Source organism: Bos taurus, chromosome 11, assembly GCF_002263795.3.
Source record: "Bos taurus isolate L1 Dominette 01449 registration number 42190680 breed Hereford chromosome 11, ARS-UCD2.0, whole genome shotgun sequence".
NCBI classification, from domain to species: domain Eukaryota; kingdom Metazoa; phylum Chordata; class Mammalia; order Artiodactyla; family Bovidae; genus Bos; species Bos taurus.
Genome location: NC_037338.1, coordinates 8,990,327 through 9,005,181, shown reverse-complemented (window position 1 = coordinate 9,005,181; position 14,855 = coordinate 8,990,327). Strand labels below are relative to the sequence as shown.

At 51.1% G+C, this 14,855-nt stretch overlaps 1 protein-coding gene across 1 annotated transcript; it reads right to left on the bottom strand.

The window, feature by feature from the left end:
• Nucleotides 1-123: 123 nt before the first annotated feature.
• POU3F3 (POU class 3 homeobox 3) lies at nucleotides 124-5,647 on the bottom strand. The gene has a single exon (XM_024999355.2). It carries the CDS (start codon nucleotides 5,602-5,604, stop codon nucleotides 4,105-4,107), a length of 1,500 nt encoding a protein of 499 aa, XP_024855123.1. The 5' UTR covers nucleotides 5,605-5,647; the 3' UTR covers nucleotides 124-4,104.
• Between the last annotated feature and the right edge of the window lie 9,208 nt (nucleotides 5,648-14,855).

Here is a 14,855-nt window from a genome sequence, read left to right as displayed (position 1 = left end):
ATAAATATATAAAAGTGTCATTTTTGATTTAGCTTGAAGAGGTTGATCATTTATTATAAAAATAAACGAATAAATACAACAATATATTGTTGCTTCCAACAGGATAAATACTTTACAAATATATAATTTAAAAAACAAATTTAATTGTTAAAATTATTTAAAATATTACACTTATCGATAAAACTATCAATAGCATATACTGCATTTAATATTAGAACCGATTATTCTCTGAATGTTGAAAACCATTCATACAAAACAGATTATGAGCATGGTGATGAGCAAACACTGTGAGCTACAGGAAAGCAGAGGGAATCTCTAAGATCAATAATGAATAGTTCTGTTTTGGAACAAAGAAGTAGTCCTTGGGTAAGTACTTAAAGCAAAAAAAAAAAAAGGCAGAGCAACAACAGCAAAGTGACTATTTTAAATACACCTTGAATGATTTATCGCCCATACTTGCAGGGGAAGATGGCTGGGTGAATGAGATGGCTGTGGCTTGGACAACTGATCAGAAACCACAGGAGACTGCAAACTATAAATGGGCCTAGCTCAGGATTAGCCAGATTGATGGAACAGAACTTTGTCACTCCTCTGGGTTGGAAGGGGAGGTGGGGGTGGGTTGAAATGGAGGAAACAAACGGACACTTGACGAAGCACAAGACACTTGCGCTACAAAGGAACACAATGACCAAATTCATTAAAAAGATCTGGTGATATATAACAATGTTTTCATTATTTACATGTGTAACAATATAAGCCTTAGCACAAAACTGATCAGTTGTATCTGCCCTCTTTTGTTTTCCAACCATGAATTTCATTTTGTAAATACATTCAAAAGGTTGATTTTAAAAAAAAATATGGAGTGCAAGCATGAGCTCACTTTAAAAAATACAAAATAATGAAATAAAATGGACTATCATTCCCAGCTTCTCTAAATTCTTCTACCTCTAGAAGAGCTTCTTCCAAAGTAAACAGCAATGGTTACTTTTTAATAGAAAACAGTGTGAAATCCAATGTTAGTTCTTTTGTTATCAGCCAGATCAAGTAAGCAAATGCCTTCTAACCTTTGAAATAGACCCATTCTCTGTCTGATCAACCACTACCAGTCCTGGAGGGAAAATAGGATTTCTCATGGGCCAGCAGCCTCCACCCAATATAAACAACCACACCCAATCCTCAGCTTTCCAATAAGGCCTTCTGTGCTTGCCCCTGCACACAGACCCTCAAAAATTGATGAAGTTCGTGCCCTCCCCGCCACATCTCTCCTAGGTTGTAAATCTGGGCACAGAGATTACAATAGCAAGAGAAATAGGAACCGAGAAGGCAAAGAAAAGTAAATTGTGGTTTCTTGTTTTCATTTTTTTCCTGCCCTCTGTTTAATAAATATGGCCTTTTTCAGATTTCACAAATCAAAATGATTGTGATTTTTAGTACGATTTGGTGTTTAAAATAATGCAACCCAATACATGGCCATCTGGCTGGGCTTGATTTATGAAAGTGACACAGGGTCTGTCTGGAAGAAATAACTATTCCTTGTTGCTCACACAGTTTTCTTTTTTTTTTTTTTTTAAACTCCTGCATTGATGTTACAGGGAGACGGAGTAGATGAGAGAAGAGGAAAAAAGTGAGTGACAGCTCAATGATATTAGGGGGAAATTAATCTATAAAAATCATTGCTTTATCACCCCTAAATACTTGTTTTTAAAAGTATGATACAAAAGGACTCAACAGAGACTTCTTCGTCTTGTTACTTACAACCTGAGGCATTACACTTTCACTTTCCCATGTTGTAAATATTGATATGTTAACTTGATAAATGTGACCGCTCGGCAGGATGTATCTAGAGAATGATCAGGAAATGAAAACCCCCAGCACCAGTAAAGAAAATACAGAATCATACTGGGGAAAGGCCAAAACACAGAAATCTAGACTCTGAAGTCTAAGCTGGTACTCACACTGAGGGTAATGCAGTGTGGACCATAATCAGGATGTTAGAACAATATTCTTCCATTATAAGAAAAACAAAGCAAAACCCTCCCCAAACGCCTTAATAATTTAAAATTAATTACATACAGTTATTCATGGGAAGTAAGTGATACAAAAATATTTCATCGACTTGTAAGCTATTCTTCACAACTGTTAGTCTTCAGAAAAAAGAGGAAAGAGATATAGTAATATGGTGATGGGGGAGCGGGGAGGAAATGAGTAGAAAAAGAGAGGCTAAACTTTGGTGGTATGGGGCAGACTCTGTATTAACCACTAATAACCAATTGGCACATTTTTTACTGGGGATGTAGTCCAACATTCTGCTAAAGATGATAAAGGACACAGGTATCTATGGGCAAAGGACTAGCATTTAGACATTCTCACCTAAAAAAAAAAAAAACACTAAAATTGAGTGTGTGGGGGGGAATATTGTGAAATTAACAGGCTAACAAGGAGGGACTACTATGTCAATGACTATCTGTTTCTGTCATCGTCTTTTATTCTAGATTTGCAAATATGCCTTAGGTGGAACAGACTCTGCTCCCTCAGCGCTATCCCTTAAGGAGTTGCATTAGTAAAAAAATATTTTCTAAAGGACTTTCTTTCCCACACAGTGTTTATGCATCAGACACAGACTATTTCATTCTAACAAATTTATTTTCTCGATCAGCTCTTACGGAATCACTACTCAAATTAAATTACAATCAAATAATCACATCAAAAGATACCCTTATTACCTAGCAACTGTCCATATTTTCATTTCATTTTGATTTGTGCTCGTCTGAAAAAAACACGTAATACAAGATCTGGGGAAAAATAAATTACCGTTTTGCAGCAGTTCATAAGTATTCTGAATAAAATATTAAAAGAAGTCATTTAATGAAAATATAAAGCAAATATTTTTAGATCAACAACGGATCTAACAATTCTATATTGCCGTCTTTTGAAAAGTCTGTTTATTAAAACCTACCAAAAACACTGCATGGAAAGGGCAGTATTATATAAGCACATCCACAGCACCCATTCAATCAAAGTTGGCAACGGAATGAAGGCAGGAGTCCGGAGAAGTGCTGTCTTTCTAAATCCCTTGATCTGAGTCAGTCCAGAAATAAAAAATAAAAAATATTAATAAAAAAAATATTAGCGGTGGCATCTTTAGGCGTCGTCCACCGGAGCGGCAGCAGATAAGGCCGGAGTTGATGGCCAGGCCTCACTTGGCGCCCAGTCCGCCCGGCCGGGCCCGGATGCGCCGGGGCCTCTCTCACTGGCCGGTGGACATCTCCTGCTCCCTCGCCCGTCCCTGTCCCTCTGCTCTCTCTTGATACTTTTATTTCCAAGGTTACTTTGACGATAGGTATTGTTTTTCTTTTGGCTTTACTATCAGTTTGTTAATTTCAGAAGCTGTGAATACATGTGTGTGTGTGTATATATATATATATATTTCTTGTTTTCTGCAGAGTGTTCTTTTTTTTTTCGCCTTCCCATTTCATAGTCAATTTGTTTGTCCCCAGATGACTTTAATATGGACAAGAATCACGGGGTCGGGAGCACAGAGTCACCCCTGATTAAAGCCGGTGCCCCAGCAGGCCTTCAGGTCGCTCTCAGGAAACAAAGTTACGGTGGATCTCTCCAGGCTGGAGGGGGCCCTTTGGAGAGAGGGGGTGGAAGGGAAGGGGATGCTTTAAAAAAAAAAAGAAAGAAATTTTTTTTTTAGAAGAGAGGACGAAGCAGGTGCTAAGTGCTATCCACCGTCGCCGTGTAGGATTTCTCAGGGTGGGAAAAACCTCGCGAGTGCAGTTTTGGTGCGCTTGGCATCTCCACCCTTCTTTTAAAAGAAAACCAAGAAAACGAACCACCACCACAGTAGAAAGAGACCTCAGGATCGCCCCTTTTTCTCTCGGTTTTGTCATCTACGTGTATATAAAACTGTCTGGGCATTTGTAGGCTTTGTTTGCTTGCTTCGCCCCTCCTTCCTTGGACTTCAAACAGCGTCTCCTCGGTGCGCCCCTCTCCGTTCCCCCGAGGGCGGGCAGACCTGTCTTTGGGCGGAGGGGAGGGCGGCGCGGCCCGGCCCGGCGCAGCGGGGGCGGCGGGGTGACAGCGGCGGTGCCCGGGCCTTCACTGCACGCTTGTCTGCAGCCCGTGGTGCGGCGGCGGCGTGTCGGCACTCACCGGGCCCACCTGCGAGTACACGTCGTCGGGCGTCTGCTGCTGGATCCCGGGCGGCGTCATGCGCTTCTCCTTCTGCCTCCGGTTGCAGAACCACACCCGCACCACCTCCTTCTCGAGCTGCAGGCTGTCGGCCAGGTTTGTGATCTCCTGCGCAGAGGGCTTGGGGCACTTGAGGAAGTGGCTCTCCAGTGCGCCCTTGACGCTCACCTCGATGGAGGTCCGCTTCTTGCGCTTGCGGCCCTGCGCCGCGATCTTGTCGATGCTCGTGGGGCTGCCGGTGCTCGAGTCCGCCTCCTCCAGCCACTTGTTGAGCAACGGTTTGAGCTTGCACATGTTCTTGAAGCTCAGCTGCAGGGCCTCGAAGCGGCAGATGGTAGTCTGCGAGAACACGTTGCCGTACAGGGTGCCCAGTGCCAGCCCCACGTCGGCCTGCGTGAAGCCCAGCTTGATGCGCCGCTGCTTGAACTGCTTGGCGAACTGCTCCAGGTCGTCGGACGTCGGCGTGTCCTCGTCCGAGTGCGGATCGTGGCTGTTGAGTCCGGGCCCCGCGCCGCCGCCGCCGCCGTGGTGGGGGGGCCCCTGCGCGTGGTGCGGGTGCGGCGGGTGCGGGTGCGCGTGGTGGTGATGGTGGTGATGGTGCTCGGCCAACTCGGGCGTGTCCCCGCGCACCAGCCCAGGGTGCACCAGGCTCTGCGCGCCGCCGCCCCCCGCGCCGCCCGCGCCGCCGCCGCCCCCTGGGCCCGGGGGCGCGCTCAGCATGCCGTTCACCGTGAAGCCCCCGGGCTGCGAGTAGAGCAGACTCTGCGGCGGCGGCTGCTGGCCGCCGGCCATGGACGGGAGATGCGCGGCGGCGGCGGCGGCGGCGGCAGCGGCGGCGGCGGCGGCGGCGGCCCCCCAGCCCCCGGGGTGGCCCTGGTGCGGCGGCGGCGGCGGCGGCCCGAGGTGCGGCGGCCCGCGGTGGTGCAGGGCGGTGCCCGCGTGCAGGTCCTCGCGCCCCGCGCCGCCCTTCACGTCGGGGCCCTGCGGCGGCGGCGGCGGCGGCTGCTGGGGGCTGCCGGCCATGCCCACGGCGCTGCCAGACCACGGCGAGCTGGCCTCCACGGCGGCGGCGGCCGCGGCGGCGGCGGCGGCGGCGGCGTGGGGCAGCGCGGTGACCCACTGGTGCGCGTGGCTCAGCATATGGCCACCGTTGCTGGCGGCCATGGCCCCCTGCATGAAGTCGCTCTGCACCATCTTGACGGAGGCCGGGTCCCCTCGGTAGGCGCCCGAGGTCACGGCCGCGCTGCCCGGCTGCATGCCGCCCCCGCCGCCCCCAGCCCCGCCGCCCCCGCCCCCTGCCCCGCCGCCCCCGCCCCCGCCGGCCCCCGCCGCGTCCGAGTGGACGATGGAGCCGGCCGCTAGCAAGCTGTTCCCCGGCAGGTAGGGGTTAGAAGCCGCCGTGGCCATGCCGCTCCGCTCCCGCCACCCCACCGCCGCCACCGCCGCCGCCGCCGCGCCCCCCCGCCTCCCGCCGCCTCCCCCCGCTCCGCCCCCGCCCCCGCCCCGGGCCCCCGCCGGCCCCGCCGCCGCCGCCGCCGCGGCCGCCGGGTGCAGCTGCAAGGCCGCTGGGCAGGGCGCGGGGGTCGTTGGCCGGCCTTGGTCAGCAGCCGCCGCCGCAGGAGCCGCGCTCCGGGGAGGGGGGCTCGCTTCTCGGCGGGGCGCGCTCCGTGGCCGCCCCCCTCAGGGGGGGTCGTGGCCGCCCCCCAGCCCCGGCGCGAGCGGCTCGCTCCAGCGAGGCTCTCCGGGAGGGGCGCGGGCCTGCGCCGGGGCTCTTCGGGCCGGGCGCACCGACCGGTGCTCCTCCTCCTCCGGTCCTCGGGCGAGCGCGGACTCTGCCCGGGGCGCAGGGCCCGGTCCACCTGCTAAGTGGCGACTTCACGGGAGGCAACAAAGAAAAGAAGCCGCTCCTTTCTGCTGGACCACAGCGCGGACGACCGGCCGCTCCTCGCCAGCTCCTCGGGAACGCCCTTCGCTCGTCTCCCCTCGGAGAAGGAAAACTTTTTTTGTCCTTGAAGGCGTGGTGGTGCTGGCCGCTCGCGTGCCGAGCAGAGACGCGGGCTCCCGCTCTCCCCCTCCGGTCCTCTCGGCTCGACTTTGCTCTGTCCTAGGAAAACTTCTCGCGCTGGTGCATTGCTCTGAAGTTGCTATTGCCGGAGCTCTCGGTTGCCTCTGAAACAAGAGTCCTCTTTCATTCTCCTCACGACAGTCACAGTCTGATGGGACATCTTTCCTTTTGGGCAGAGAGTAGGAGACAAGTATAACAAGGAAAAAGCTGCAGAGGCGAAAACACGAGGTCCCGTTTCTCTGTTACCTTGCTGCTGACGGTTGGGGTTGGTGTTTTATTTTTTTCCCAGCAGAGGTCTGGAGGAGGATGAGGAGGAAGAAGAAGAAGAGTGCATTGGTGGAGATGGAGGTGTGTGTGTGCATATAGGGGATCCTTGATACACAACCAACTCCAGTGGGCACGACGCACGGCGCGGAAGCTGCACCGACGGCGCGCGCGCTGGCCGTGCCGGAGCGGAGTTGCCGGGGGAGCTCGCCGTGCGCCCCGGTTCGCGCGCTCTCCCTAGCTCCTTCCCTCTCCCTCCCTCTCTCTCTCTCTCCCTCTCTCGCCCGCCGGTTCGGCTCCGATCTGACAGTCCTCTCTCTGTCCCTCCCTCTCCGAGCGGGGACTGTCGAATGTTTACCCTCCGCCGCGAGCGCGCACCCACCACCACACTTTCCCAAACACAAGGAAGTCGAGCACCGGGGCCCCCGCTGATTGGCTACCCGCTGGGTGACTGGCAGCCCCGGAATGACTGGCTCAGGACGCGCGGCCCCCCTTCCGGCGGTTCCGATTGGTTGCTTTTTAATTTAGGCAGAGCGTCGTAGAAGCTGGAAATCTGTCGTTCCCCCTCCCTTATCCTCCCCAAGCCGCCTCCCTCCCGCTCGCCACTTTCTCCTCCCCGCCCCTCCCCCGCCGCCCCCTCCCCCGCCGCCCCCTCCGCCACATCTTAACTCTTAGTGTCCGGCCGAGACGTTAGCCATCCCTCCTGGGCTCTGGGCAGCGCAATAGGTCTGGGAAGGCGGGAGGGAAGAAAGGGGAGAGACGGCGGGGGTGGGGTAGGGGGGGGGCCAAGCAGGGGAGGGAGGGAGTCAGAAGGAGATCGTAGAGGGAAAAATCGCGAAAAATAGCAACCTCCACAGTCCACCTGGTACTGCGTTATGCCGCCCTCCCCTTCCCCCACCGCATCCCGGAGATTCGTACCGCGCGCGGCAAGGACGCGCCATTCACGCTAATACCTATAGGCAGCCGTGTCCCCAGCGGTTTCAAAGTTTCCTTCTCCCTTCACTGGCCATCCCCCGTCCCTACCGAGGCGGGGGTGGAAAGAGGGAGCTCGCGGCGCCGAAAGACCGGGTAGCAGCCACGCTCCTTGGAAATCAGCCACCGCGACTTTCCGCAGCCGCTTCGCGCCGGCGGCGGCGGCCCCCTTTGTTTAAGGTCTCGGATGCCATCGCCTGGGAGACCGGCAGCCCGGGACCGGCGCGGGGCCCGCGCGTGCGAGACGGACCGCAGCCCGCCGCGCGCTCCCCACCCCGCCTCTCCTCCCCCGCCCCTCCGCCGGGATTCCTGCGAGGAGCGCGCGTGCCCTTGCGAGTCGGGGGTGCCCACGGGCGGCGGAGAGATCGGCCGACCTTCCCCCCTAGACACACCGTAAGTGTGTCCCCCCCCCACCCCCGCCCCGAGGCGTCGGGAAGCCTGCCGCAGCGGGAGCGGCCTAGGGGAGCGGGCCGCCAGCCGCGCCCTCCACCGCTCACATCGGGTGTGGGTGCGGGTGTGCGTTTCTTTATTTCGGTGCGGTGGCTGTTAGTGGTATTTGGCCTGGGCTCACTATTCTTAGGCACGGTGGGGGCTTTCTCTGTCTCTCCGGCCTCGGATGGTCTGCGGCGCGGCTGGGGCTGGCGGCGGGGAGCGCGATCGCAGTCTAGCCCGGCGGAAAGAGTTAAGGGGGCCGGGAGGAGGTGGGGGAGCGCGCGGGGTGGGTGGGAGGAGCGGGGGTGGGGGACGCGGCCGAGCGGAAACGCTGCACAGAGGAGCCTCAGCGAACCAAGAAAAAAGAGAAAGTGGCAACGAAAACAAGGGCAAATTGAACCCTCCTCGGGGATTTCCAGTGAACTAACCCGACTCGGACATTCAATAAATACATCGTCCCTAATGAGTGTGCGTGCGCGTGCACCCCGCACCCGGCCGCCCTGGACGCAGACGCGGAGCCGCCGTGGTGCTGGGGGCTGCCCTTCTCCGGCGAATAATTCCTCTGCCGCGCGCAGTCAGTTTCGGTGGCGGGGGTGGGGGCTTGGTTAGGTCCGGAGCTCCCCAGCTTAGCCGCAGCCTTGAAGCCCTTGCGAGGTCTCGTGATGAATGGTGGGCGCGGAGCACTTGTGTGTGATGTGGTCCCTCTCCTGTGTGCAGGGGGAGAGATGCCCTCCTAGGTGGGTTTTAGCGGATCCATTATTGCGAAGATATAGACCTGAAGGGCAGTGGTAACCAAACCCCAGACAGAACGGATTTTTACCTCTGCGTCCCCTTAAGGTTCCCTTTCCTATTTATGTATGCGTGTATGTATATATGGAAGATGGAACACAGATTTCATTCAATAAATCTGAGATCTCCAGGTGCAGGCGTTTGAATAGTCGGTGCCAGCACCCCGTGTTTTCTTTTCCTGCCGATTTTGCTTGGATCCGACTCAAAAACCGAGAGAGTCTCGTGGTTTTGTTTACACTGAATGGGGAGGGTAGGAACAGAGCCATGGGGCCCCTTTCATTAATATACAGTGAGGATTTTGTCTAAATTACCGCTATGAATTTCACAGTACACGCTTTCAAAAGCAGTCTCAGGTGGCCTGATGAAACGGGAGAGCGCCTCCGCAAACACATCCACTTTCTTTCTTTTCAAGGAGGGTGTGTGCGCGTATGGGAAGCCCCCCAAAACGCCGTGCTCCTCGAAATCAGAAATGCACTTCTGTTGCGAGCTGGGTCCCCTCGGTCCTCCGCCTCCGCGTACTTAGTTCTCCAGTCGCTCCCCAGCCCCACCCATCCGCCCCCTCCCTCTGCCGAGTGTGATTGTTTTGTCTGGAAAAAAAAAAAAAATCCAAAGTATATAACAAGGGGAGAACAGTTAGTGCTGACTTTCATTTGCATACATTTTCATATATTTTGGTGAAAATAATAGACGAGTGGAGAGCCGGGCTTAGAGGAGTCAGAGGAAAGAGAAGACTGAGGAGGTACCGCTTCTGGGGAGTTGAGAATATGTCTTTTCCCCCCACCAGTCCCTTATTTATTTTTTTTTTAATAAAACCTCTTCCTTTATTTTAATATCTAATCCTGGAAGTTTGCTCGGTAAGTGTTTTTCATTTTCTTTCCCTGCGTTCTCGTTTCTGCCCCTCCTTTCCGTTTTCGGTAGGCTCTCGTAGGCTTGGGGGCTTATTTTCAGGGCTTGGGACGAGAGAGAGCTCACGGGCAGCTGTTTTGAAGGAAGGAAGAGGAACAGTGTTGGGGGGAGAGTTCAAAAACCCAGCCCTCCGAAAATATTACATAAAAGGTGGACTCCTTCCAGGGATCGCCACAGCAAGGCACTTCACTTGTTTTTTTTTTTTTTCCTGGGAAGGAGGAGGAGAGTGCTATTAATTTTAATTGTTGATTGTTAGGGAAATACGAAGGCCCCAGAAAAGAAGTGATGATGAAGCACGCAGTAGTATACATATTTCTTGCTTTTGGATTTCTTACCACCCCGCCTCCCCACCCCCACTAGAGAATCTGGGCTAGAGGGGAAGAAGCCCTGTAGCTAATGCTGATGTATTGAACTATGTGTGCCTGCCTGGGACTGGGGTGGGGGATTCCTGCTGGGAGAAGAGGGGTGGAGTAAGAGGGGGGGCGCTTGGCAAAGGGAGGGCAGAGAGGTGGAGAAGAAGGAGCAGGGGAGGAAGAAGAGGCAGGAAGTCGGTGCCCCCCTGGTTATCGCCGCGTCTGGCGAGCAGGCTGCACACTGCAGCCTTTCCACTCGGTAGTGAAAGTCCATCAGAAGGAGGGTGATCAATCAAAACTAACCAGGACACCCTACACTTTATTCCCAAAGGAGGCTGGAGCTTTAGTGGCTTACTGTGTTTGCTATTCTTGACAGCTGCCCTTGCTTCCCCCCACCCCACCCCCTTGCCTCTGGTCCCTGGCTTTTAGTAAAAATGAAGGGTACAGTTACTTGCTAGTTGCAGATAATTAGAGAAAATTGGATGGTGGAATTAGCTAGGCCAAGTCCAAGCCCGTGTGAGCACCTTACTTTAGTGAAATGGGCTGGAGAGGATGCTAAAAGATTCTTGGTTTTGTTCTTTTTAGAGGAAGGCGAGCCTCTGGAGTGGTGGTGGGGGGCGGGCGGGGTTAGTAGCCTCAAATAGCTGGAATATGATTGCACTTTTGTCTCCAGAACACCTTGCAATTGGAAATTTGTAATTTCTCTGGAAACAGTTGATGCCAAATCAATGAAATGGTTTGTCAGGAGGGAGGAAGAGGTTTCAGTTGGGGAGGGGTAAGGATCGCCAGTTTTCCACTCCCTGTTTGCGTGCTTGGCAGCGTCGCTTTTGACTGAGGTTAACTCTCTGTGCTCCATTGGACCAGATGCCATATAGAGCTGCTCCCTGAAGATCATTTGTTTCCTTGATGGGGAACATTTCTGAGCAGAGCATATTGGTTGCCATAGAGAGAGAAAGAAAAGGAAGAACACTGGCCACATTAAGCTATATGTTTGTGCACTGGGCTTTAGATAAAAGGACCGTGGCTCAGCCAAAGAGAAGAAGCCAAGCTAGAGATTTCTAGCGCCACCAAAACTAGCTTTATTTTGTTTTGGACTTTTACAGTTGAAACATATAAGCTAATTTTATTGGTTGTTGTTAATTTTATATGACACGGTTTACTGAACAAAATAAACTTTGGAAGTGCTCGGGAGTCGAAGTGTTGACTTGTCAGCAGGGGGCGCACTGACTCGTCTTAGCAGGTACGCTGTAAAATGTAGCTGTTTTCAAAAGCTTAACTTGCCAAATGCACAAATGGTCCCTACCTTTCTATGCATATTCACAACCAGGAGCGAATTCACTGCATAACACAGGGCCTTAAAATAGGGGGACAATGACCTCCCCATCTCCCTCCCACTCAGCCCCATCTGTGAAATGGCCTGAGAAAGGAAAACCGGCTTAAAACAGTATTCCTCCATGTCTTTCTGTGAAGAGGATATAAGTATGGAAAACAGAGTTGGGCAGTGAAAGCAGAAACGCTTTGCAAAATTCCTAGGGATATGCGGTAACCTACTCCATAGGTTACCTTTCAGGTTGTATTTTTGGGGAAACAGTCAAGAAGAGAAAGATGTATTCTAAAGGTATTATCTATTAAATGGTGAACAATCTTCTACTTGAGGCAGGCTTTGACTTCTAAATAAAACCCCAGCTCCTGGAGACTTAGTCCAGGCTTCCTGAATCTCTTTTACTCCATTCGATATATAACGGCGCCTTTAAATCTTGGCATCTCCTCTGATTGTGGCAAGATTCTGAATTTATCCTTGAAAGGGCTTGTTAGGGAAAAGGAAATACGAAATAGCCGACGGTAAGAGGTCACTGTGAGCTTGGAACTTTTTAGCACAATACGACTTAATGCAGTTGCAGAAAAGTTTTCACAGAGCTCAGGGTTTCCGCCCTAGAGATTTTTAGATACAGCCAAGGAAGACTGAACTTTATTGTGGTGAAGGATGAAAAGATTCGAGGAAAACTTCCTGAAATAGTGAAGGGCAAATGCTCCCCGGTTCTGAGGAATTAGTCAGTTTGTCACTAACAGTTTTCCCAAGGAGATTTGGAAAGCTTGACTCAGAAAGGGGAGCTGTGAGTGACTGGAAGTGAGAAGCTGGTTTCCACGGTTCAGCAGCTCCCGGCACCTGTGTGTCACCGAGCCTGGAGAAGGGCCCCGGGCTGGGGGCTCTGCAGGAGGGGGAAAGACACCTTATTCTTTCGAACTTGACTCTAAGCCAGCCAGGATCCAGCCAGCAGTTTTTCTTTGAAACTAACTTGCGAAAGTCAAGGTTTGGATGTAAGTGGTATTTCATCTAGGAGGGTTGGAAATTATGTGAGTAACATATGCAAGGGAGCACTTTGAAAAATATTTTAATTCCAGGATTTTTATCCGCCAGCTCTCACATTTAGAGTCAGGAAATGTACAGGCAGGTTTGTGCAAATAGCACAAAGTAGAAGATGGAAGAAACGTGTAATCTGAACCCAAACATTGCTTTTTCTTCAGCTCTCTGGACATTTCAGACAAAAGATTTCTGGGGGAGATCCACAGGCACTGGACCCATGCCTCAAAGCTCTAGGTTATTTTGCATGCCCTGAGCTGCTGAATGCATTTTTTAAATTACTAAGGAAAAAGGCAGGTTTTCTATTTAGCCGGGCATTTTGCAAAACAATGGTTAAGAACTCTATACATATTTGGAACATGATTTTCGGTATCACTTTTCCTGAGATCTGGGATCGTTCCTATCTTGGCTGCTGCGTATGTTCCTTTTTTGCAAAGTTACTTTTTAAAAAAGCCTGTAACAAAAGAAAAGCTTGTTTCTCATGATATCTACATTCTTAGGTTATCTAAAGTAAAGGAAATAGAAAATAATAATTCTGGGTAAAGCAACAAGTTAATTCAAGAACTGACATATTATAGAGACCGTAACATTCCGTAACGATTTGGAGGTGAAAACAATCAAGCTGGATATGAATTAAGATCCAAAGAGTCAGGCCAAGCTATAGACTTTTAATTGTTGGGGATAGTGAAATTGCTTTTGCCAAATGAGAGAATGAAGAACACTACCTGGGTCAAGTGTACAAAATTCAAAGTGGGTATTTACTCACTTGCTCCCATTTGAGAGCGATAAAGTGCTCCTTCGGATACCGTGGCAGTATAGAAGCACACTGCCATTAGCATTTACAAATTAAAATGTTCTACATACTCTCTACCCACACCGAGTGCTGTATACAAAGGAAAGGGTTCTTCAACAGTAGCTTTTGGGTGGAGACGAGCATTTGTCGCCTGGCTTGGCGGTGGGTGAGTTATTTCTCCATCTTGCCAAATTCTTGGAAGCGTCCCAATGGCTCCCCCTCGTTCTTCTTCATATCACTTTGATAACTGACTGATCTGATCTGTAGGAAAGGAGCAAGCACTTGGTTCTCTTAGACAGGCTGGAAGGAGCAATGATCAAGTCAGACACTTGTGCTCTCTCACCCTAAAGCAAGAAGCTTTACTTCTGATGCCTATAGGAAAGCTTTAAACTACAGACTATCTCAGATTGTGGGACCTAAGTTAAGAACGCATGATAAGTTGGCAATCGAGTATATGCTTTAAAAACAGCCCGTTTCCCACAGTTTGCCCACGGTAGCTGCATTCATGCACCTGCCAAGTCTGGTAATGAAAGCTACCAATCGCTAGGGAAGCCGTGGCTGACACTACATGATGGAGTATTCTGGCCTGTCCCCCTTCAACCCCCGCCCCCACAATGTTCTTCTTAGAATTTAAATTCGAAGGGCTAGGTAACTGAGAGCCCAGCTGATGGACTGGAGTGACGATGATGATTTATTAACAAAAACATGTGGGTAGGTCTAGCTAGAAAACTATTCCAAGGTCAACTTGGTGTTTTTGTGTCTGTGTTTTGAAAAACAAAATATTAACTCGGCTTTGCCAGGGGGGTGGTTGGATCCCCACCCACCCCCCCAACCCCAAGCTTGTGGCCTTAACAGAAATAATTCTCTTTCTTGAGGACACCCTTGGCCCAGAAACCCCCAAATTCCCTATACAACTTCTTCTGAGTTGGAACTAGGTAGTCCGCTGATGGATGAGTCTTTGTGGCACACTAGGAAACAATTCTTGCACTTGGGTGCCTCTGGGTGGTTTTTTTTTTTAATTCGATTTTTTTTGACACTTGAACTTAGCTATTGTCTGAGGAGCTGGGTGCAGATCACAGCTCATCAGGCTGGAGGCTGCTCTTTTGGGCATTTTCCCCAAATGCTGCTTCTGTAGCACGTTCTCTCCTGTGAATATGAAAACTCCCGCTTCACTGCCCTGTTCTCTCCCTACCCTGGACCACCAGCCTTACGGGGTCTTCAAGAAAGGTCGGCTGTTTTGTTCACTTTTAGAATATAGTCCCAGTCGTCATAGTATCTGTTACTTCAGATACTCCTTGGTTTGCAGCAATATCATTTCAGCACTGAAATATCTGGCAAAGAGTCTTTGGCTGTAGAACTTGCTCACCGCAGCTTCATGCAAACTGGGGCTGGTTAGTCCCCAGTTAAAAGTTTTGTGTTTGCTTACAGTTTTGAAGGCCCACCTCCTCCCCCCAGATTTCGAGGTAGGGAGCTTGGTTGCCCAGTAGAGCCTAAGGAGAGGATCCCAAGCTCACAGTGCTGCTGGACAGACGTCAGATTTTAATTTAATATTATATCAGAATGCAGAAAACCTCCGGAAGTCAAGATATGTATTGTCCAAATGGCTTAGACTGTGTTCCCTTTATTTGAAATTCACATCGCAGAAATGAAACAAAAATTCACTTGGAAAAACAGTGACAATTAAAGTCTCCTAAACCTGAAAAACTCTAGGATGTCAGCGCT

Coding starts and splice junctions, on each gene's coding strand:
- POU3F3 (XM_024999355.2), bottom strand. CDS start 5,604: ATGGCCACGGCGGCTTCTAACCCCTACCTGCCGGGGAACAGCTTGCTA.